Source organism: Dromiciops gliroides, chromosome 3 (assembly GCF_019393635.1).
Source record: "Dromiciops gliroides isolate mDroGli1 chromosome 3, mDroGli1.pri, whole genome shotgun sequence".
NCBI classification, from domain to species: domain Eukaryota; kingdom Metazoa; phylum Chordata; class Mammalia; order Microbiotheria; family Microbiotheriidae; genus Dromiciops; species Dromiciops gliroides.
The window spans coordinates 458,181,685-458,206,278 of record NC_057863.1 but is presented as its reverse complement, the minus strand read 5'-3'; the positions used below and the strand labels follow the sequence as shown (position 1 = coordinate 458,206,278).

General features: G+C 38.3%; 1 protein-coding gene across 5 annotated transcripts in view; it reads left to right on the top strand.

The window, feature by feature from the left end:
• The window catches only part of TANC1 (tetratricopeptide repeat, ankyrin repeat and coiled-coil containing 1), a 285,098-nt gene that overhangs the window by 209,394 nt on the left and 51,110 nt on the right, over positions 1–24,594 (top strand). For 4 of the 5 annotated variants that reach the window (XM_043995708.1, XM_043995705.1, XM_043995706.1 and 1 more), the window contains 8 exons: positions 6,845–6,970; positions 9,645–9,926; positions 10,870–11,021; positions 14,254–14,485; positions 15,394–15,560; positions 18,561–19,168; positions 23,124–23,232; positions 23,602–23,724. In XM_043995708.1, coding sequence (XP_043851643.1) covers positions 6,845–6,970; positions 9,645–9,926; positions 10,870–11,021; positions 14,254–14,485; positions 15,394–15,560; positions 18,561–19,168; positions 23,124–23,232; positions 23,602–23,724 — 1,799 coding nt within the window. The remainder of the gene's footprint in view (positions 1–6,844; positions 6,971–9,644; positions 9,927–10,869; positions 11,022–14,253; positions 14,486–15,393; positions 15,561–18,560; positions 19,169–23,123; positions 23,233–23,601; positions 23,725–24,594) is intronic. The other variant, XM_043995707.1, reaches the window with a different exon arrangement.

Genomic DNA, 24,594 nt, shown 5'->3' with positions numbered 1-24,594 from the left:
AATTAGTAGCCAAGTGATCATGGGTAGACCTTAGTTTTCTCACCTTTTAAGTAAGGATAACAAATGGTTATTCAGTCTTCCTTACCAGGGCTACTATGAAGATTAAATTAGAAAATGTTTACAAAATGCATTGTAATCATAAAATACCATATACATTTAAGCATCAATACAAATAAGAAGCATCCTGGGCTCAGGAATCAGGCCTTGGTTCTAGTCCTGTCTTGGACACATGATGCCTGCATGATTCTAGGGAGGTCCTTAAAAGTCTCGGTTGCCCCCAAGCTAATTTCTTTTTTTTTAAATTAAATTAAATTAAATTAAATTTTACATATAAGGTATTTTATTTTTTCCATTACATGTAAAGATAGTTCTCAACTTTTGTTTATACAGGCTTTACAATTTCAGATTTTTCTCCCTCCCTCCCCACCCTCCCCCCTCCCCCAGACAGCAGGTAATCTGATATAGGTTGTATCTATATATCTATATACATATCTATATACATATACATACATATATATATATCTACACACACACATACATATATATATATATATATATATATATATATATATATACACACACACATAATAACATTAATCCTATTTCTGCATTAGTCCTGTTATAAGAGAAAAAATCAGAGCAATGGTGAAAAACCTCAAAATAGAAAAAAAAACAACAGCACCAAAAACAAAAGAAATAGTATGGTTCATTCAGCATCTATACTCCACAGTTCTTTTTTTTCTTTTTTTCTTGGATTTGGAGATCCTCTTCTATCATGAGTTCCCTGGAACTCTTCTGTACCATTGCATTGGTGAGAAGAATATGGTCCATCACAGTAGATCAACACTCAATGTTGATGATACTGTGTACAGTGTTCTTCTGGTTCTGCTCATCTCACTCTTCATCAGCCCACGCAAGACCCTCCAGGTTTCTCTGAACTCTTCCTGCTCATCATTTCTTACAGCACAATAGTATTCCATTGTATTCATATACCATAACTTGTCCAGCCATTCCCCAATTGATGGGCACCCCCTCAACTTCCAATTCCTTGCTACCATGTATAGAGCAGCTATAAATATTTTTGTACATGTGGGTCCCTTTCCTCTTTCCATGATTTCTTTGGGAAAAAGACCTAAAAGTGGGATTGCTGGGTCAAAGGGTATGCACAGCTTTATCGCCCTTTGGGCATAATTCCAAATTGCTCTCCAGAATGGTTGGATCAGTTCACAGCTCCACCAACAATGAATTAGTGTTCCAATTTTCCCACAGCTTCTCCAACATTTATTATTTTCCTTTTTTGTCATTTTAGCCAATCTGATAGGTGTCAGGTGGTACCTCAGAGTTGTTTTAATTTGCATCTCTCTAGTCATTAGAGATTTAGAGCATTTTTTCATATGGGAATAGATAGCTTTGGTTTCTTCATCAGAAAACTGCCTGTTCATATCCTTTGACCATTTCTCAATTGGGGAATGACTTGGATTCTTATAAATTTGATTTAGTTCCCTATATATTTTAGAGATGAGGCCTTTATCAGAAGTACTGGCCTCAAAAATTGTTTCCCAGCTTTCTGTCTCCCTTCTAATTTTGGATGCATTGCTTCTGTTTGTACAAAAATTTTTTAATTTAATATAATCAAAATCATCCATTTTGCATTTTATAATATACTCTATCTCTTGTTTGGTCATAAACTGTTTTCCTTTCCAAAGATCTGATAGGTAGACTATTCCTTTCTCTCCTAATTTACCTATGGTATCACCTCTTATGTCTAAATCGCGTATCCATTTTGACCTTATTTTAGTATAAGGTGTCAGATGTTGGTCTATGCCTAATTTCTGCCATACTATCTTCCAGTTTTCCCAGCAGTTTTTGTCAAATACTGAGTTCCTATCCCAGAAGCTGGAGTCTTTGGGTTTATCAAACGCTACATTAATAGTGTCATTTACTACTGCATTTCCTGAGCCTAGCCTATTCCATTGATCTACCACTCTATTTTTTAGCCAGTACCAGATAGTTTTGATGACTGCTGCTTTATAGTAAAGCTCCAGGTTTGGTACCGCTAACCCACCTTCCTGTGAATTTTTTTTCATTATTTCCCTGCATATTCTTGATTTTTTGTTTTTCCAGATGAATTTTGTTATTATTTTTTCTAGCACTATAAAGTAATTTTTAGGTAGTCTGATTGGTATGGCACTGAATAAGTAAATTAATTTAGGCAGTATTGTCATTTTTACTATATTAGCTCTGCCTATCCATGAGCAATTGATATCTTTCCAATTATTTAGATCTGATTTGATTTGTGTGAAGAGTGTTTGGTAGTTGTGTTCATAGAGTTCCTGGGTTTGTCTTGGCAAGTAGACTCCCAAGTATTTTATATTATCTACCATTACTTTGAATGGAATTTCTCTTTCTATCTCTTGGTGCTAGACTTTATTGGTCATGTATAGAAATGCTGATGATTTATGTAGATTTATTTTATATCCTGCTACTTTGCTAAAGTTGTTAATTGTTTCAAGTAATTTTTGAGTTGATTCTCTAGGATTCTTTAAGTATACCATCATATCATCTACAAAGAGTGATAGTTTTGTTTCCTCCTTGCCTATTCTAATTCCTTTAATTCCTTTCTCTTCTCTGATTGCTAAAGCTAACATTTCTAGGACAATATTAAATAATAGGGGTGATAATGGACATCCCTGTTTCACCCCTGATCTTATTGGGAAGGCCTCTAATTTATCTCCATTGCATATAATACTTGCTGATGGCTTTAGGTAGATACTGTTTATTATTCTAAGGAAAGCTCCACCTATTCCTAAACTCTCCAGTTTTTTTATTAGGAATGGGTGTTGTATTTTGTCAAAAGCTTTCTCTGCATCTATTGAGATAATCATATGATTTTGGTTGGTTTTCTTATTGATGTGGTTGATTATGTTAATAGTTTTCCTAATGTTGAACCAGCCCTGCATTCCTGGTATAAATCCCACCTGGTCATAGTGTATTATCCTGGTGATCACTTGCTATAATCTCCTTGCTAATATCTTATTTAAGATTTTAGCATCAATATTCATTAGGGAAATTGGTCTATAATTTTCTTTCTCTGTTTTTGCTTTGCCTGGTTTTGGTATCACCACCATATTTGTGTCATAAAACAAATTTGGTAGAACTCCTTCCAAGCTAATTTCTAACAAAATACATTGCAGAAGAGATGCCAGCCTGCTGTGGTATTTGAAGTTTCCTCTCTGGGTTATCTTTACACTAGGGAAATCACAAGTCTGTGCCTCCTGCTTTAAATAAATTGGTGAAGGGAGCCTGGAGATAAGGAGAACTCTTTGCACTTCATTATAGTAGCTGAATGAAGATTTGGTGAGAGCCTGGGTTGTGGTGGTGCTTATGTGAGTGGAGAGAAGGTGATAGAGGCAAAAATGGGGGATCAGGAAGGTGGAGTTGAGGGCACCTGGCAATGGATTGGTTGTGAGGGAAAGGGGAGCATCAAAGGTGACTTTTTTTGGTTTGAAACATTGTCATCCCTGATTGTCACTCATTTTATGTATCCAGTCACCAAATCTTGTCAGTTGAGAACATCTCTCATTTGTATCATCTTGTCTCCCTTCACACAGGCCCTTCTTTTCACTCCCCTTGGCTTTTATTCTTATCATTTCCAGTGTTCTTTCCTTTTTTTTTTTTAAAGTATATTAACCCTCATTGCCCTGCCCCCCCAAGGTATAGTATTTTCCCCCCAATTACACATAAAAACAATTTTCAGCATTAATTTTTTAAATAAAATTTTGAGTTCTAAACTTTTCTCCCTCCCTTTCTCTCCCCATGCCCCAAGATGCAAGCAATCTGATAGAGGTTTTTACGTGTCCCCTGCTGCCTCTCTCCCTACTTTAGTTCATCGTGTACAAACTGTAAGATGAAATATTTCCAAAGCATACCTCTGCTTATTTCACAGAAACAGCAACGTATAAGCATTCTAAACAATTTCTCTTAACAGTATATAACAGCTTGGAAATCTTATAATAATAGAAGCTTACTTTTGGGAAAGCGGGCAGATCTTGCAGTTTCATTGGTCAGAGAACTCCCAGTGTGGAGACACCTGCTGCCAAGACTGTTAACTTACTGTCTGTGTAACCTTGGTGGGAGAATGATAGTGCCATTAACAGAAATAGGGAAGTCAGGAAGAGGAGCAGCTTTAAGGGGAAAGTAATGAAATCCATTTTAAATAATGTTCAGCTTGAGGTGCTGGCAGAACATTTAAGTGGAGATATTTGATAGCTAGTTAAAATCAAGGTTTAGTGTTGATGATCCAGTCTGGGAGTTCTCCTCTTAGAGGTGATAGTTGTAGGAGCAGATGAGGTCATCTCTTCTGCCTCTGGCCACCTTCCTCCTTTAAGTCTCCCCAAATCCTTGGTCCCTGGTCCTCAGACTCTGATAGGTGGTGAACTTTTGCCTTATAATCCTTGACTCAAACTTCCTGGCTCTTTGGCCCTACTGCCTCCTCACGATGTCACCATGGATGTCTTCTCTGAGGTGCCACTTCCCACCCTTGTATGTATTTTCTTCTCCCATTAGACTGTAAGCTTCTTGGGGTCAGGGACTTTCTTGGTTGCTTGTATTGGTATCCACAGCACTTATCATGATACTTGGCACATAGCAAGTTCTTAATAAATGCTTTTTTGGTGGGCTTATCTCTCTGTATCTTCATATCTGTCTGTTTTATCTATCTGTATTTCTATTTATCTATCATCTATCATCCATCCATCCATCTATCCATCATATAAATTTAGAGCAGAAGGAATCTCAGAGACCACCTAGTCCAGCTCATGTTTTTGTTTTTTTTTTTTGTTTTTTTTTACATATGAGGAAACCAAGGCCTAGAGAAAGTAACTGAGTTGCTCAAGGTCACACAAGTACTAAATATCAGACCTGAGATTCAGGTCCTAATTCAGTATTCTTGCTGCTGTACCACATTGCCCCTCTATATTTCTCTCTCTCGTTACTGTGACTGAATATGTAGTTTCTGCATAAGACAATAGTTATCATTTTTGTCCGTGTTTCTAAAATAAAGTATTTCAAGGATACTCTTAATTTTTTTCTTTTTCTCGATCTTTCTTTTTTCTCTTTCTTTCTTTCTTTCGTTTCTCAAACAAGTTGGTAGCTCCTACCACAAACAATGTTATATTTTTAAAAGAAAACTGGAAACAGAAATGTACAGTAGGACAAAGTCAGTTCTTGTTGCCTTCATGAGGCTGAGGTGGTTAAACACAGGCTCCCAGGAGGATGGATTCTTGTGGCATGGGGAAAGTGATTAGTGAAAATGTATGCAGAATAACATGAGGGCAATGTGAACTTTGGTAACAGGGAAGTGAGAACAAGGAGTGATGCCAACCAAGGGCGAATGAGGTAATTGAGGCATTCTGTCATGGCCTGGATTTCTTTTTTAAGGAAGGAAAAAGTAGTGGCAAGGTCTTGGGTTGCTAGAATGTTTCCCCCTCATCATCCAGCTCTGTTGGTGACTGTGACTAATGCGCAGAAGCTCAAACCCTTGGAATTTTTATCTTTGCACACTGCATGCTAGCATTGCAGGGACCCAGCTAGAATCAGAATTTGTCCAGCCAATAATTTGCTATGGCAGAGTGAGATATACCCTTGAAGATAGCAGTAGCATGTGCTCATTATGTCAGTTTGACAGAAATCCATTTGTCTAAGGCCACCAGCATTTTTTTATTGTGGTTGAGGAAACCCATAAGTCCAGTTATGTTAATTTTATTTTATTTCTTTCACTGTGGCATAGGATTTTGTAAATAAATCACTTAGAAATTAAAAACAAAAACTTTTACTGTGTGTGCTTCCCAATTTCAGTGAAAATTATCAATTTCTTTGTGTTGTGTGTATTGTGTATGTATATAAATATTTATTCTCTGACTGGAATGCAGATTTTTGGTCTCTCTTCCAATAGGTCTGTGTGTATTGTTGATTTTGTTCTTTTGGGCTCTTTGCCATTTTTTTGGCATCCCAGTATTTAGCACATAGTAGGTACTTAACAAATGCTTGTTAATTTGACTTGTTTATCTACTAAGTATTGAATGTGACATGTTTTTTTCAGAAATATTTTATAGGTGTTTTTTTATGTAGAGAAGAAAGCAAAAGGAAGTTCAGAAAGAAAACAAGGAGAGCTTTAAAAGCTAAAATTTGAACTTACTATATACTTAAAAAGAAAAGAAGGCTTTATTATAATATAAAGATATGCAGTTTTACATACAATCCTCTTTTTCTGTTTTACTATGTGTTTAGAAATGTCCATTTTATTTGGCGTTAAGTTCAGAATAAGAATATATTATAAAAGGAAGAGCTGGGAGGGATGGTTATTGAGAAATAACAATGATGTAAAAAAGGCAGCAAAAAAAATTAAACTTTTTTTTAAACTTTAAAAGTTTGGAGTGTTACTTTTTAGTTCAGGTTGACGTTTGAAAAAGACTGTACAGAATGCTCTCTCACTGAGGAGGGTGATTATTAGTGTTATGGATGTCTTGAAATTTTAAGTAGACTAGCTAATTGTCTAATTTCAAGATTCATTTTCCTCTCAACTGCAGATAGACTCACTAAGGCAAACAGGAAGTCTAGATGCCTTGCAGTGTTTTTTTCTTTTGAGCGTTGAACTTTTACCAAATAATAAATAATTGCCAGGCTAGTTATTAAAAAAATAGTATAGGGCTTTTTTTTTCTTGCTGCTTTTGAAGAACTTAGCTAATCATGTTCAATTGTACCCAATATAAGGTGGAAGAGATTTTTTTTTGTATGTTATTGTAACATGTTTTTAAAGAGAATGCATTTAATTTCAATGATACAGCAACAAGCTCAACCAAGTTGGAAGATTTGAGCTACTTAGATGGACAGAGGAATGCTCCACTTCGAACCTCAATTAGATTGCCATGGCACAATACTGCTGGAGGTCGATCACAGCAAGAAATTAAAGGTACTTTGCCTTGAATGTCTCTTTTGTAATGGACATGACTCATTTGTTTAACACATTTATTGAACACTTGTGTAATTGTCAGTGTTCAGTTAATGAACTGTTTTTTAAAATGCGGTTTAGGGTGTATGCATTTAAATTAGTTTAGTAAAGTGCAGGAGAAGGCCATTGGAACTGAAGGTTTTTATTGAAGTGTCGAATACTGTTACAGAAAAATAATCATTCTGCAGTGATGGACTGTGAATTATGGGAACGACACATGTTCAGTTCAGATTTAAAGAAAACCCCAACAACTATGAGTTTAATTTTTTTTCCTACCAGCTGTGTATTGAGTTTTCTTTGGTTCTATGAGTTTGCCTTGGCTACCTATCAGTGTATTTGTTTTAGTATGTCCAACCAGTAACTTGGAATTGTAGATGTCAACAACCTTACCTAATAGGACACTAGATATTTTAGCCAACAAAGATGGAGCAGTCCTGTTGCCATCTGTGCCCAGGGGAAAACATTACTTGCTATTTATTTACTCGAGGTGGTTGTAAAAGACACTCATTAAATACAGTTTCAGGGTAAACCCAACTGTCCAAGGTGTAGCCATTTGCATAATAATCACTAATCCTTGTGGGTGGTTGTGTGCCCTCCCCCCTTTCCCCCTTCCAAGTGACTCAAAATAAAATCCTGGGTTTGAGGGGCCAGAGGAAAATCAGCATAATAAGAAATTTTGTAGACTCCACATGCTATGTTTTTGCCTCTAACAAAACAGACATATGGGTAGCTAAAGAATCTTTCAAGTTATTTTATTACTCAAGTAGCATGTGCTATATAATTGCTGAGGGTCCAAGCTCTATCCTTCCTTGGAAAGGAGTCACTTAGATTCTTTTAAAGATTTTCATAACAATGGTCCTTGAAGATGAACTGTTTACCATTATTAGATAAATTGTTGTCATCCCCTTCCCCCTTTTAAAGCCTGCTGGATTGCCCTAGAAAGTTTATAAATCATTTAAATTGAACCTTATTTCTCTTGAAAAGAAAGATCATTTCATCTTGGCTATGAGAATGGTGTAATCTTAAATTTGAAACAAAGTCTAACATTTAAGATTTGTGGAAATTTATGTTTGAAAAAAATGTTTTTAATGGATTTGGAGGATTTTTTTTCTTGGCAAAGTTTTTAAAGTAATGTTTTTCTTCAGATGTAATTTCCATATTCTAACTATTGACCTCTTAATCTCCCCAAATAGAATGTAAGCTTGGGGGCAAGGACTCTTAAAATCTGTTTGCTGTCCTGAGTCCTTAGCACTGGGCCTGATACTTGGTAGGAGCTTAAATGCTTCTTGATTGATTGGTTCTTAATTCACTCATTCAAAGGCATCTTCAGGGCTGAATATCATTGGCATTTTTGTTGTTATTGTTTTATTGAAACAATAGCATGTCACTTTTTTGGAGATCAGGCTTCCAATATACAAGTGTTTATTAAGTACTTGGTGTCTGCTGGAGCTCTGAAGGAGCCTGGGAAGCGGCTTTTCAGAAAATCCAAACAAATTTTTTTTTCCCCAGGAGAAGTGGAGAAACCACTCTCAGGCTTTCAACCAGACTTATTGTTTTATGAAATAATATTACTGGATTAATTAGTTTATCTTGGTTTTATTTTGTTATGTTTTGTTTTTACCAGAAGGTTAGAAGAGAGTTGTAGGGAATCATGCTGGAGGCATTGAGAGCAGAAAACTGACAGGTCAACTTTCCCTGAGGACATCCCTGTGTAATAGTAGGAAGCAATGATTAATCTTCATCATGATAACACTGAACCATTAAGAAAAGGTTAACATATTTTTGTGTGTGTAAGGTATGGAAGTATGCAGTAAATTTCAGAAAGATTTTTTAAAATAGTTAAAAGATTTGTTTTTGACATTATTTGGAAAATTTGGCTAGAAGACAGTGACTGAACTTGGTCCTTATACTTAGCAGGTGTTTTAGACTTTAATATCTTCAGTTTTGTTATTTTTCTGGCACTATTGGTGAATCAATTATCAACTGAATGCCTTCTCTGGATTTTGGCTAGAGAGGTGTATCACACACAAAAAAGAAGATACCGTGAAACACTGCCCTTATTTATTAGTCAGTTCATTGATACTGCCAGATAAACTGTACATTGTAGAGCATGCCTACAATCCCTGCTACTTGTGGAGGCTGAGGTTGGTGAATTGCTTGAGGCTAGGAGTTGTGAGCTGCAGTAAGTAGAGCTGAAGCTGACATATTATTCACAGTAAGTCTTGTCCCAATATGGTGAGCCCTAATTGACCTAGGTTGGAAACAGAGTGGGTCTAAGCTTCTGTGTGGGTCAGTAGCAGGATTAGGACATGAGTGGCTACTGCATTTCCAGCATGGACAAGATAGGAGACCAGTCTTCCATCATTCCCTCCTCCCCCCCAAAAATGTTCCAGATAAATGTAGTATTGCTGGACTAGAGTTATTAGGTTGTAGTTAACTCAAGAAATTTTCCTAGGTCTAAATCATTTAAGCGTAAGGACCAAGTATCTCTCTTGAATTATTTCATCTTATTCAAACAGACACCAAAACTTTTTATACTATTTTAAAAATTATGATCTTTGAAATGGTGCTGTTAGTAGAATTATACTGCATGAAACTATGGACTTTCTTCTAATTATACCATTCTTCCTTCTAGCACGGTTTGTCCCTTACAAGCCACAAGACATTTTGTTGAAGCCACTGTTGTTTGAAGTGCCAAGCATAACAACAGACTCTGTGTTCGTTGGAAGGGATTGGCTCTTTCAACTGATAGAAGAAAATTTGAAGAATACAGAGTTGGCAGAAAACAGGGGAGCCGTCGTTGTTGGAAATGTGGGATTTGGGAAGACTGCAATTATTTCTAAGTTGGTGGCACTTAGCTGCCATGGGAGCCGCATGAGACAGATTGCTTCAAACAGTCCCAGTTCATCGCCTAAAAGTATGCTTATCTTTAATTAGTTGCCTAGTTTGTTATGTTATTAATATGAAATGAAATTCAGGATACTGCTGTTGTGGTAAACATAAATTATCAATGTTTCTCAAGTTGTTCCAGCTGCTACATTAAAACAAAAAATGTAATTGAAGTTTTTGATCATACAGGAAAACTCTGGTTTAACACTGTTTATTACATCAAATGCCTGGATGGCACATGGGGCGATGAAGTCCATCCTCTTTGTATTGTGCCCCCAGTCCTCCATCTCTTCCTTGGCTCATTTCCCAGTGCTGCTGTTTTGCTGGACCAGGGAAGCACTACAAGGGGGTGGGTGGCATCATGGCCACTACCCTGCTTTCTGAACACAAGGCTACTTTGAGTACTGCCGAGATGGAGGCATCTCCTTTTTGATGCACAGACAGCTACAGTGTTAAAGGGGAAGGATTGTGCAGAGAACCTAGATTGAGAGCTCATGGGGAGTGGAGTGGTTGGGAGGCCTCGCTCCTGAAATCCAAAGGTTTGGGCTTTCCCTGTTCACCAGACCAACCCAGGGCAGGGGTTCTTAAGGTTCCCAGATCCCCATGTCATATGTGTTGAAGGTTCCCTTGTATATTCATCAAGATCGTGCAGGTTAAATTGGAACCTGGATAAACTGCCTAAATGCATGCCCACGGAAATGCCCTTTAGGATGTGACATTTTTAGAATCTTCAAACCTTTTTAGGGATCAGGAAGAACAGAATTTTTAACATCCTATTGCTTCTTAAACACTGTAAACTCATTATACTTAAAATCAGATGGGAAAAAACTAGAAGTTTCTTAGGGAAATGGTAAGAATTAATCGAGGAGTAAACTACCTGATTGAAGAGAACTAGTTTTTCTGTTACTTTTGTTGCCGTAGATACTGGAAATATTTTTAATGGGATCCTGATCTTATTTGTTCTTCCACAGGTTCTGACCCCTGCCAAGATCTTCCTTTCACCCCATTGTTCTCACCCAATGCTTCCACAGGTGCTACCAGTGCTGTAAAAGCCCCAAGTTGTCCTGGTACTCCTGAGCATCCAAGACCAGTAGATGGTGCCTTGAGATACCTTGCCTCTAAGGTAATGGGCTTCTGTGTTTGATGGTTATGCTAGATGTGGTATTGTAAGATGAGCTAAGGGTTGAGTGTTAGAAGACTGAATTTATTTTTCCAGCTCTAGCTCCATGATATCTAATAAGTAACTTCTCTGAACCCTAGTTCTTCATTTGTAAAATAGGAATTTTTTTACTTGCACCCCCAAGCCTTCATGGGTTGTTGTGGGGAAAACTTTTTGTAAACTCCAGAATGCCGTGTAGTTATCTATTGCCATCATTCTCAAATAGGCTGGAAGAAGAACCTTCTATTTTTTTAAACTTGTTCAGAAAAGATGAGTTTTAAGTAAAGTTGTTATTGAGAATTGTATTGGGGGGGAGCTAGGTGGCACAGTGGATGAAGCACTGGCCCTAGATCCAGGAGGACCTGAGTTCAAATCTGACCTCAGGCTCTTTACATATACTACCTGTGGGACCCTGGGCAAGTCACTTAACCATCATTGCCCTGCCCTCCCCCCCATTGTAATGGAGATGTGTTCATGATAACAAATATCTAATGATTTTAATATAATAGTTGACATTTAAGGTTTGCAATGCCCTTTGCATAAATTATCTCATTTGGTCCTCACAACAGCCCTATGAGGAAGGTCAGTAGACATTAACCTGTGTTGATTGGATATCAAATTAAGGGTCTAAAAGGGGAAGAGAAATTGCTATATTGAGTTGAGTTGCTAAGTTGAATGAGAGTCACTAATATGCCTTTCTTTTTTATATTTATACTGAACTTAAATATATTTAAATGGTATATGCTTCTGAGAGCCAAATATTTTGAAGCTTTTGCTTGACTGAGAATGTTTCTGACCAAGACTTCATTCCCTTAAGATCTTGGCTCTCAGTAACTTTCTATTGGATATTTGTCAGGATGTTGTAAAGGAGAGTTGGCTGACTTTTTCTTCCTAAATTCATGGTCGTTAAGGCCTTTTGGTGACATTTTCTTCTGCTTTAACATCTGCTACTGGTAGGAAGTTGTCTTTGATCGCTTTCAGCTAATTGCTTGGGTTTTTCTTAGTGACTTTCATGGCATGAGGTTCCCCAAGGATGAAGCAGAGATAGAAAAGAAGCCTGTAGAGGTAGTGGTCTGCTCTATTTGCCCCAAGTCCCATTTGCTCGATGAGCAGCCCATGGCCTGTCTCCTCTGAAACTGAGGGTCTCGCTGCTTCTGACCAGTGAAGTCAGTGGGTTCATCCAGGAGCAGCGTTGTCAGATTGAAAGAGAAGAGGCTGCTTCCAGCACAGGCTGCCTTGGCTACTAAGTACACCATAGAGAGATGTGTGCTTTATTGCTTGTCTTTTTTCCTGTGAAGACAGAACTTTGTGCTGCTGTGTGTGTGGATGACTGATTTGTTGGAAAACAGTACTATAGGAATGATTATAAATTGCCCTTGAAAAAAGGATCTCAGATCCATAGTTAGGTACCGTATTTCTTCCTCTACTGTCAAGAGTACCAGGCTTGGAATCCAGAGAGCTGAGATGAAACCTATTTCTGTCCCTAACTATGTTAACCTTGAAAATGTCATCTCTGCACCTGGTTCTTTTACCTCAATAATAGAGATAGTAAGTAATAGATACCCTGTCCACCACATGAGGTTGTTAGGGCTAAGTGAAATAAAAGCACCTTTGAAAAAATAGGAAGTGCTAAAATGAAACGAAACGAAACCAAACCAAACCCAAGGTCACCGTTTCTTCTATCATTCTCTTTTGAAAGGGTTTCAGATATCTGTATCCAATTTTAGAGCATAGCTCCTGTTTTTTAAATTATAACGAGACTATTTTAATGGAATTAATAATAGCTAGCTTTTATATTCTGCTTTAAGGCTTACAAAGCACCTTATATGTGTTACCATGTATTTCATTTGATTTAACCCCAAACATGATGGAGAAAAATGCAAATAGTACAGGGTAACTAAGGTTCTTAATAGAAGAAAATAAATTCTGTAATTGGGAAGACCTTTACTAATAACACTTTTTTTCCTAATCTCTCCCCCCCCCCAACTCCACCCCATACCCTTTTTTGAATCCCAAAGGATTCATATACAGGATGAAAAAGAACTTCCCCACCAGGTTTTGGTGGTCAGACTTGGAAGGATCATCAATTTCAAAGGACTAGAGTGGGCTTATTTGGTGACCTCTTCCCTTGTATGCAGTTCTGGGTCTCCTGCTAGCCTTAGAATATTTCTAATTAGGTGTCTTGCTGTCATTGCAAGTTCATTATGACAAAGGTGTAATTCTCTTTGTCTTATGATCAGGTACAGTTTCACTCTCCTACCTGTATCTGCACCTAGAGTTTTACTGGTTCATAGGTCTAGAGTTGAAAGGGACCTTAGAGGTGGTTTCTTCCAGCCCCCTCATTTTACACAAGAAGAAACCCAGACCCAGGGAAGTTAACTTGAGGTCACACAGCTAGAAAGCCTTAGATGCACATTCTGAGCTGCTTCCAGATTACTCCTTTAAAGCTTCATTGTCATTCATTCCACACACAGTCTAGTGATTTTAATTTCTCTGCATGATCAGTCAGTAGTGCTGTGCCTGTCTGTGTACTTGGGAGACTTGAAATAAGTAACCCATTCTTCTTTTAGAATAAAGTAGAGATGTTAGTGTATGGACCCTATTGTTATTGGCTAGTCATTTCCTAACTTGCTTTTTGGGAGCAGTAACAAACCAGCTCAAAGGGATTGCCAAGGCAATGGTAACTGCATTTCTGTCCTCAGGAATGTTGGGGTCTATTTGGAATTTCCTGTGAAGCAGGAAGTGTCTTCAGTCGGGCCAAGTTTTGCCTTTTGCGATTGCCTTCCTACTACTCCAGCAACAGACAGGCTAGAAACTCTACTGGCTTGGGAAGTAGGAGACCTGAGTTCTAATCCCAGTTCTACCACTTGCTTGCTTTGTGTAATTGACTTCAGCAATTCACTTTGCTTTAGGGAGCCTCTACTTCCTTCTTTGTTGGAATAAGGGGAGATGGACTAAATCACTAAGATCCCTGCTCTGACTTGTGAGACTGTGATCACTAGTACTAATCCTTTGTGACATCTTGCAAATCCAACAGCATAGCATCACTTTTACCCTTCTCAGATTATGGACCCATGATGGAAATCAGACACATGCCCTTTTTATATCATCCAGGAAAAAAAAAATAAATGTGCATTCCTGTTTACTTTAGCTCGAGAAGCTATCCCCTGATGGTGTGTGCTTGCTTTCTGTTCAGGTTGTGGCCTATCACTACTGCCAAGCTGACAATACCTACACATGCCTGGTCCCTGAATTTGTGCACAGTATCGCGGCTTTGCTGTGCCGGGCGCATCCATTGGCTGCCTACAGAGACCTGCTGATAAAGGAGCCGCAGCTACAGAGCATGCTGAGCCTTAGGTCATGTGTTCAGGACCCAGTGGCAGCATTCATCAGAGGAGTCCTGGAACCACTTGCAAACCTCAGAAATGGTAGATCAAGGATGTTCCTTGAAAACTTTCTCCTTGTATATTTAGACAGGAACAGGAGTGATCAGTTCTAGAAGGAGGTAGGAGTCATGGTCCCCAAGGTGAGATGATGGGGCTGGAGCAGTGCTCATCCATCACTACTAATGGGAAAACAATCCCATCAGCCATTTGAAGTTCATACTATATGTGGGTGCCTCCTTAGGGCTACAAAGGTCATGAGTAACTTGACTTCCTGTTTAGTATTACAGTTAGTCCTTTTCACATTGCAGCTCTTCACTTGCTTAGTATTTCTCCCTGAAAAATCGTAGGGTCAGAGAGAGCAACCTAATTCAGATTTAGGACTTTTTCCTCCTTAAGTTTATTCTGATGAAGAGTTTGCAGGTTAAAAATAATAGCTTAAGGGGCAACTAGGTGGCGCAGAGGATAGAGCACCGGCCCTGGATTCAGGAGGACCTGAGTTCAAATCCGGCCTCAGACACTTAACACTTACTAGCTATGTGACCCTGGGCAAGTCACTTAACCCAATTGCCTCACTAAAAAAAAAAAAAATAGCTTAAGTTGGTACAAGGATTCAATAGAGAGTTCAATTATGTATGATATCTTTTATCCTTGTTACTATAAGTGATTAAGAATTAGCTTTATCCATATGTGAGTGCTTCTCTACCAATATATGTAATGCAAGATAATATTTCTAAAACCATGCCGTCTGTTGGGTTGCCTCTTGGCTTAGTGTTCCTGTTTTAATTATAAATTTAATAGAAAATATGCTTCGTTAAAAACCACTTCTACTGCCATATGTAAACATAACACTTTTGTTAACACTTTAAAAAACTGTGTATAGACATACAGTGTGTTGTCACCTTAAAGAAATGTGTAATTTCTTGATTTAAAAAATTTTTTTTATCCTTTAGAACAGAAAATTCCAGAGGAAGAATACATTATTTTGATAGATGGCCTAAATGAAGCTGAGTTTCATAAACCCGATTATGGAGACACACTTTCTTCATTTATTACCAAAATTATTTCTAAATTTCCTGCCTGGCTGAAGTTGATTGTAACTGTAAGAGCAAATTTTCAGGTAATATAAAAATCTCAACTCTCTCACCCAGTCCTTCTTCCCAAAATCTCGCTGTGATTAATATGAACACCAGAAATGCTTATAAATCATTTGACTATTTAATCAGAAACTGTATTAAGACTTTGAAAAATTAGTCCAGAGAGTTCCAAACTGGCACAGAATATGACCTTATTTTCCAAGGTATATTCATCAAGATGTCAGGTAACTTTCCTATTAGCATTGAATTCTACCTGTGCTTCTGCAACTGGTTTACCATAATTTAAGTTTATGAGCCCAAGCCAATCCAAATTTTCCAAAGCAGAATTGTTTTAGATGGCTGCTTAACATATATGCTAATAGATTTAAAAATTTTCCCCAGAAGTAGCATGTTTAAGAATTTTGATTTGGGGGATAGGTTCAAAGGAGAGAAACATTTTTGATCTCTTCTTAAGGAAGTTATATTTTAGTTATAAAAATTGAGATATGGGGGCAGCTAAGTGGCACAGTGGATAGATAGAGCACTGGCCCTGGATTCAGGAGGACCTGAGTTCCAATATGGCCTCAGGCACTTGACATTTACTAGCTGTGTGACCCTGGGCAAATCACTTAACCCTCATTGCCTTGCAAAAATTTGTTTTGTTTTGTTTTGTTTTGTTTTTGTTTTTTTTCGGGGCAATGGGGGTTAAGTGACTTGCCCAGGGTCACACAGCTAGTAAGTGTCTGAGGCCAGATTTGAACTCAGGTACTCCTGAATCCAGAGCCGGTGCTTTATCCACTGTGCCACCTAGCTGCACCCCCAAATTTTTTTTTTTTAATTGAGATATGGTTTGACATTTAGCCAGGTCAGTAGGAATGAAGAAAAAATATTGACTTAAACATTCCTCCCCCTGTCCCTACCAATTTATTCCCATGTGTCTCTTTTTAAAACCTTTTTACATAATTTCAGCACTTTGAGCAGACCTGATTTCATCAGAGTGGGTATCTTTTCTACCCTGAACCCTCTTTGCCTTAGTATATGCTGTTTATAATGTCACCTGTTGGTTCTGAACTGGTATTGTGCTTCCTAGGACTTGGCTAAATTGGTCTTTGAACAACAGCTCTACATTTTGTCACTGGGCTTATGCTTGAAGCCTTTCCAAATTGCCCTCTAGAGCTTGGGGCCTTCTGGAGCCCTGTGTCACTTCTACCCCATAATGAAGCAACCCTCTAGGACTTCAGAGCAGCTTTCCAGAGCCTTGTTATAGACATTGGATGTTTTCACGGTCTTGGTTTATGTTTCCTGTATTTAGCCAAAATGGGGTTAAATTAAGGTGGTTTTTTCCTTTAAGAGAAAATGGAAACGAGTTCAGGTGTTTGCATGGCAAGTAGTTATTTTAAAAAATAAACATAAACTGAGTATGATGGAATAGGTTACAATGATATGATAGCCACATAGACTCATTGGAAATTTTTTTATGTTATGCAGTAGTGAGAATGGTTATTTCATCTGTATTTGTAAAGGCACAAAATAAGTGTTGTGAATCTGATTGCCATTCTTAAACTATTTGCACCAGAGGAAGCACAGATTGGAAAAGCATTGGCCTTTTCTACAAATACAGTGATGAGGAGGATGAAGACTTTCTGCCTGTGATTTTAACTCTTTGTGAGACCCCAGTTCTTGAACCCCCAAAACGTTTTTCAGAGGAAACTAGCAATACCAATTCTCCAGGTTTAAGGAAAAGAGATTAAAATTATAAATTCAATCTAGAAATATTTTCCTGCCACCATGTTATTATCTATCACTAACTTTAAAAAGGAGAATTACTTAATGCTTTTGGATGAGATGTGACATTTTTGCCTTGATTTCGTTTATACTTTCTGGATTATGTTGATCTGTGTCCAAAGTTATGTAACGATTGGAATGACGCTACTTGCTGGAGACTTACTGTAGAAAAGTTCTGCCATGAAAGGAAGGTCTTTGAGGGCAAGAACATGCGTCTTTTCTTTGGCATCAGGAAGTGATGTTTGCTAGTGGGAGGAAGAAGGAAGAGACGGGTGCTCTGTCTCAAGCTCTTTCCTTTGGACTCTGGTGGAGAGCGGAGTTAGAAATGTGCTCTCCCTTTAATAGATAGGAATCTAGGCCCTTTCTTCTCTCTTTACCAAATTCTTATTCTCCTTAATAAATGCTTAAAAGCCTAACTCTTGCTTAAGCTTATAATTTATTGGCGACCACTCATTAGATATTTTAGACAGCTTAGCTAGAATTTTAGCCTTAACAGTTAAATCCCCTTTCCTTCTCAGTACTATTGGATAGTATGTTAACATTACATGTTACTTTTGTATCAAACCATATATAGCCTATTGGCCTTTGTATCAGATTTGTGTGTTAATATTTATGGGAAGGAAAAGAACCAGGGGCTTACACCAAAACAAACAAACCCAATTGGTTCTAATCTTTAAAGTTTCAAAAAAGAAAAAAGAGAAAAAACATTGTGTTTGGAACCAAAGGTCATTGGTTCAGATCCTGAGGTACCCCCCCCCCCTCATATTATGTGTTTCACTTTTGGTAAGTCACTTAACTTTCATTTACCTTCAGTTACTTCATCTTTAAAGTAAGGGTCTAGACTAGAAAGAGCTCCAAGGTCTCTTCCATCTGTAAATCTCTGGTCTTATAGTTCTATTTGCATTGCTTTGTAGAGGGGTCTGTTTTCTCTTTTGTTTTAGGTCATTTAAATAGTTCTCATTGTGTCTTTGGTCAGTGCTGGCAAGGTGTGTGTGTGTGTGTGTGTGTGTGTGTGTGTGAATTTCTCAGATAAGAGCTTTGGGAAAGGCTTTTTCAATTACATCTTTCAGTGGGATTTCTTTTCAATAAGTTTTCCATCTTCATTTGATCCCATTACATGTTTTATTACAAAACCTTGAATCCCTGTAATCCAGGATAATCTTTCTTGAAAGAAAAGCAATGAATCTGGTTTAAAATGCTACTTCTGTTCCTATGGAATAACACTGGCTGTATGCTTTCTCTCTCCTCTTCCCCCCCAGGAACTCATAAGTGCATTGCCATTTGTCAGAATTTCATTAGATGATTTCCCTGAAAACAAAGAGATTCACAATGATCTGAATGCCTACGTCCAGTATAGGATCAACAGCAGCCAAGAGATTGTCAACAACATTTCTCTAAATGGGAAAGCGGATGCAGTCATCATTGGGAAAGTGAGCAACCATCTTGTTATGAGGAGCTTGGGATCTTACCTGTACCTGAAGCTGACTTTGGATCTCTTTCAAAGAGGACATTTAGTGATTAAAAGTGCAAGCTACAAAGTTGTTCCCGTGTCTCTGTCAGAACTCTATTTGCTTCAGTGTAACATGAAGTTCATGACCAACTCTGCCTTTGAAAGAGCACTTCCCATTTTAAATGTGGCTCTTGCTTCCCTTCACCCCATGACGGATGAACAGATTTTTCAGGCTATCAATGCTGGTCACATACAAGGTGAACAGGAGTGGGAAGACTTTCACCAAAGAATGGAATCCCTTTCATGCTTCTTGATCAAAAGGAGAGATAAAACACGCATGTTTTGCCATCCATCCTTCAGGGAATGGCTTGTTTGGAGAGCTGATGGTGAAAACACTGACTTCTTATGTGAGCCAAGGTATATTCAGAATTGCTTTTGCCTTTTAACAGTTCCTTGCCCTCATTTGGGGAATAGGCTTTTAACACATATGAGAAAATTCAACACAGAATGAATAATTCAGTGGTACCATGTGGTGTATTTATTTAGTGGATTATTTATTTGTTTTTAGGGTAAGCTGGGTAAGAGGCAAATGAAAAATTATTTCACCTAGCAACTTTTTATTTATTCATATCCATTCAATGAATATTTACTAGGTATCTCTTGTGTGTAGGCTATGCTAGGAATGTGAGAAGTTAAACATGTAGATGTAATTGTACCTCCCCTTAAAAATCATAGAGTGCTAGAGAGTGGTAGGCTATAGGATAGAAAAGTCCATGAGCCAGGTGTGAAAGTAATTGAGAAATTCATAACAAGGACTTGAAAGTAGATAGTTGAGAGCAGTACAGTTGGGGATACCCTAATTTTATTTCTACTGAAGGACTGACTTCCTAAGAATCCTGCTTTCTAAGAAAGTCTCTCTTCTGATGTCCTACTTGGATTCCCTGTCTTGGTGTGGAAGTAACTTTGGCTTCCCAAACTCTGCCTGAAGTATACAAGTTCTGGCTGGTTCTGCCAAACTGACAGGGCTTGAAGGTATAGATCTGACCATGGACCATATACCCATAGAGCTTGGAACTTCCTAGCTTTGTGTATTGTCTCCCTTATTATGTTGTTGAGCTCCTGGAAGGTAAGAAAGTCTTTCATCCTTCTTTGTATCACTTGTACTTAATGCAGTGCCTGGATCATGGTAGGTAGGTGCTTAATAAACATTTATTGACTGACTGAAAGCCACTTGTTGGAACTTCCTACGAAGGTACAGAATGTGTAACCATGTTAGTGAAAGTATCAGCCTTTGAAGTAGAGTAAGGTATCCTTTATTACATAGACTATCAAGCAACATGGGATATACCTTTGAACCAAATGACCTTTGAGGTACCTTTCTACTCTGACTTGCTATGTTTGCCTAATTTTAAAAAATTTATTCAGAAGCCAATTATATTGTACTACTCCTTCCCTCATCTTCCTCATCATCTTGGCATTTCATTACCCTTTTGCTTGTCCACCAGTTTTACTGCTTGGTACTATTTTTGGCATAATATTTATTTGGGATGGATGAGGTTGACTAATATTGATGTTTAGGAATTATTAGTGGATTCTCATTACTCAGCTCCCACTTTGGCATTGACTCTGCTATTGCATTTACCCTCCACTGTAGACTCACTCTTGCCCTAAGTAGGTAACACCAATCTAGGGTTGGTATCACTTTCCTCCACAATTGAAAGTCTCATTTGGTGAACACAGCCCCATTCTTATCCCATCAGACCAATCCAATTGTTATTAAAGGTTGTGGTGGTGTTGCAGCAGCCATATTGTCATTCAAAAAGAAGGCCTTGCCTCTTCCCATCTTTCCAGCAAACCTTGTACCTTTTCATTTTCCCAGACAGGATGGAGACTTGGAGCCTAGGGCCCCCATGGACCTCCTCTTTCATCCACTCCATACTGTATGCAAAAGGCTGCTGTTTCCATTTCAGTGGGCTGATGACACTAATTTGGAAATCGGATCTTTCGGTTTTTAGCTTTTGTCATCTGTCATGAATGGACTAGATGAGAGTATGAGACTAGTATGTTGTGACCCCCCCCCCCCAGATGTGTGTGTGTGTGTGTGTGTACACACACACACACACACACACACACACACACACACACAGATATATACATACATATACAGATATGCACATACACAGCCAAGCCAAATATTTCTAGATGGAATGAGGGGGTCATTGGAATTATCAAAATCTTAGAGTGCTAAGGAATAGAATCTTAAAGATCCCCTAGTTCAGGGGTTCTTGACCTTTTGTTTGTATCATGGCCTCCTCTGGCAGTCTGGTAAAACTTATAGACCCCTCCTCAGAATAATGTTTTTAAGTACATAAAATAAAATACCAGGATTAAAAAGGAGATTTTGAAGTTTGTTATTCATTTGTTCAGTTGTGTCTAACTTGCATGACCTGATGGATTGTGGCAATCCAGGCTCTTCTATCTTCTATTATCCCCCAAAGTCTGTCCAAGCGCATGTTCATTGCTTCCATGATACTGTCTGTCTCATCCTCTACCTTCAATCTTTCCCAACATCAGGGTCTTTTCCAGTGAGGCCTGTTTTCTCATTATGTGGCCCAAGTGTTTAGTTATTTTGAAATTAAAGTTATCAGAATGTTCAAAAAACAAGTTTGTAGGCCCAGGTTAAGTAGCCCTGATTTTACTGATGAGAATCCTGAGGACCTGAGGTGTAAAATAAGCCCTTCGAGGTCTGTAGATATCTAGCAGTGGGGCCTCTGGATTGTCAGCTCAGGGCTCTACTTACTGCCTGCAAGTCAGTCAGTATAGTTCATGGAGTGAAGTAGAATGTGTGGAGATGTATTAAAGAAATGGAAGTGTTTCAGTGGTAAAGCCTGTTAAGAGTACTAAGAGGTAGCAGTGACGTGCCTCAGACCTGAATTCACCTCTGGACTCACTCAGACATTTACTAGCTGTGTGATCCTGGGCAAGTCGCTTAACCTCTGTTTGCCCCAGTTTTTCCTTCTTCTCCTCCTTCTCCTCCTCCTCCTCCTCCTCTTTCTCTTTCTTCTCCTCCTTCTCCTTCTCCTCCTTCCTCCTCCCCCTTCCTCTTCTTCCCTTTTTTTTCTTTTGGTGAGGCAATTGGGGTTAACTTGCCCAGGATCACACAGCTAGTAAGTGTTAAGTATCTGAGGCCAAATTTGAACTCAGGTCCTCCTGAATCCAGGTCTGGTGCTCTATCCACTGTGCCATCTAACTGCCCCTAGTTTCTTCATTTATAAAATAGGTATAGTAATAGTAGCTGCCTCCCAGGGTTGTTACGGGGTTCAGATGAGGTATTTTAAAAGAACACTTCAAAGTGCCATAGTTTATAGGACTTGCAAAAGATTAGGGGCATTAAAATCATCTTGGGCTTTCTTGGATAAGGTTGCACTACACACCCATGGACTAAATCTGCAGCAGTAGTGGTTAAGTTGGTCAGTGCCTATACCACCTATTGCTTCTCAGAACCAGAAACTGATTTTTTTTCACTCATTAGAGAATGTTGTTTTTTTTTTTTTAAAGACATCTTTCTTTACCAGAGGGTAAAGAAAGATGAAATTTTAATGTGGGAAAAGCCAATTTTCTCCCCCTTAAGACCAGATCTTTTAGTTTCTTTGTGTCTCACTTTCCCTAACTATAAAATGGTCATCATAGGCCCACAAAATGGGTAATATAAAGCAGCTGTTTAAATTAATTTACCTTCACTTAAACTTTTGTTAATGTAGCTAAAGTGTTTTTTAAAAAAAAGACTTGGAAATTATGGGTACTTTCTCATTCAAATTAACAGCCTTAAAAAGACATTTAAAAAATATTTTCTTCAGGTAATAAATATTTATTTTTATTCTACAATTTCCTGCTTTTCCTAGAAAACTAATAAATGTTCAATTTATGAGTGAACAGAATAATTTTGTGACAGTTTGAGATAAGTGGCTGGTAATTAAGACAGATTAAGATATGCAGAAGTATTAAGTTCACCTGTAGAAACAGTAAGTCTTTGCCCTTAGAATGACCAAGTTTTTCATGTTCACTCAAGTCTCCTGTCTTTCCTAAAAAAGACAAAAATATTGAGATCAGGTGCTATTCTGCATATAATGTTGGCATTCAGTAAGGTGTTTTCTCAGCCTTCAGATCTTGGAGATGGTTTGGAAGCTCTTACAATGACTTTTTAAGGATAAAAAAGCATTTGTGTCACCTCTCTGACTTTGACTAATTGCCAGGCCAACCTTTTAACAAACTTTTCACATAGTGCTGCTCCTTAGTTAAGGCATCAGATACTTGAAAAAAGGAACATTTGCTATAAAAGTTTAATATGTTCTCTCTCTTGCCAATTCTCTAGGAATGGGCATGCTCTTTTGGCATTTATGTTCTCCAGACAGGAGGGAAAGTTGAACCGCCAACAAACCATGGAACTTGGACATCACATTCTTAAGGCACATATTTTCAAGGTAAGTCCTGTATGGGTGGAGGGACCTAGGTGTTGGGAGTCCTATAATATTCAGAAGACCTGGGGCAGCTTGGTGGCGCAGTGGATAAAACATCAGCCCTGGATTCAGGATGATCTGAGTTCAAATTTGGCCTCAGACACTTGACACTTACTAGCTGTGTGACCCTGGGCAAGTCACTTAACCCTCATTGCCCTGCAAAAAAAAGAAAAAATACTCAGAAGCCCAACCATAGGTATAGAAATGGTTTCTATTTTGTTTCTCCTCTTCTTTCCCAAATGCTGCAAACCTTTTTCTATTTTATCTTTTTATGCCACTTGTGATAATGAGAAGAAACTTTGGGGAGAATTGATATCTTCAATTAATTCACAGGGCCTCAGTAAAAAAACTGGAATTTCTTCAAGCCACCTTCAAGCCCTGTGGATTGGGTACAGCACCGATGGACTGTCAGCCGCTCTTTCGTCCTTGAGAAATCTTTACACTCCCAATGTGAAGGTAAGGAAATGTGTTAAGATGTAAAATCAGAGGCAGAGCAGCAAATACTATGACCTTTGCCAGTGATTTCGCTTAGTATAATTATCCTTTCTTCACCTTTCAGTGATGGATAGTGGGAAAGAGTGTTCATTATCAGAACTGTTCAGTCTAATAGTATTTTCCCAGCAAAAATCTCAAAGGCTTAAAAAATAAACCCACTGTGCATATCAGGGATCCATTTGTTTCTTTTTCTGTTTGGGTAGGAAGGGTGAGGAGAAGAACGTGGTGAGGGGCTTACCTTGATAGCCAGCCTTACTTTTTCAGGGAACTTTTGCTTGAAAGTCATTCTCCTAAGGGAATCCAAAGTGAGAGACTTCCAGGGAAAACTGATTCCAAAAATGTTTTGAATTCACAGAATCCTGAATTCTCAGAGTTGGAAGAAATCTCAGTCATGTAGTTCAGGCCCTCACTGAAGCTAAATTCCTTCTACATCATTCTTAGTTTAGCATATCCATCATTTATGAAATGCCTGTTATGTGCAGGGAATTTTGTTAGTTCCAAGTCTTTCAGACTTTGCTTAAAGAATTGCACTGATAGGGAAGCCTCTCTTGGGACTGTCCATTTTCATTTTTGGGACAGTTCTAACAGGAAGTTATTTAATTACTTATATTTAAGTCACCAAGTCTTTGCTAAGTGTAGAAGGTGGGGCAGCTAGGTGGCACAGTGGTTAGAGAGCGCACCAGACCTGGATTCAGGAGGACCTGAGTTCAAATGTGGTCTCAGACACTTGACACTTACTGATTGTGTGACCCTGGGCAAGTATTTTAACCCCAATTACCTCACCCCCACCCCACCCCCAAAAGTGTAGAAGGTAAGCCCCTTGAGGGCAGG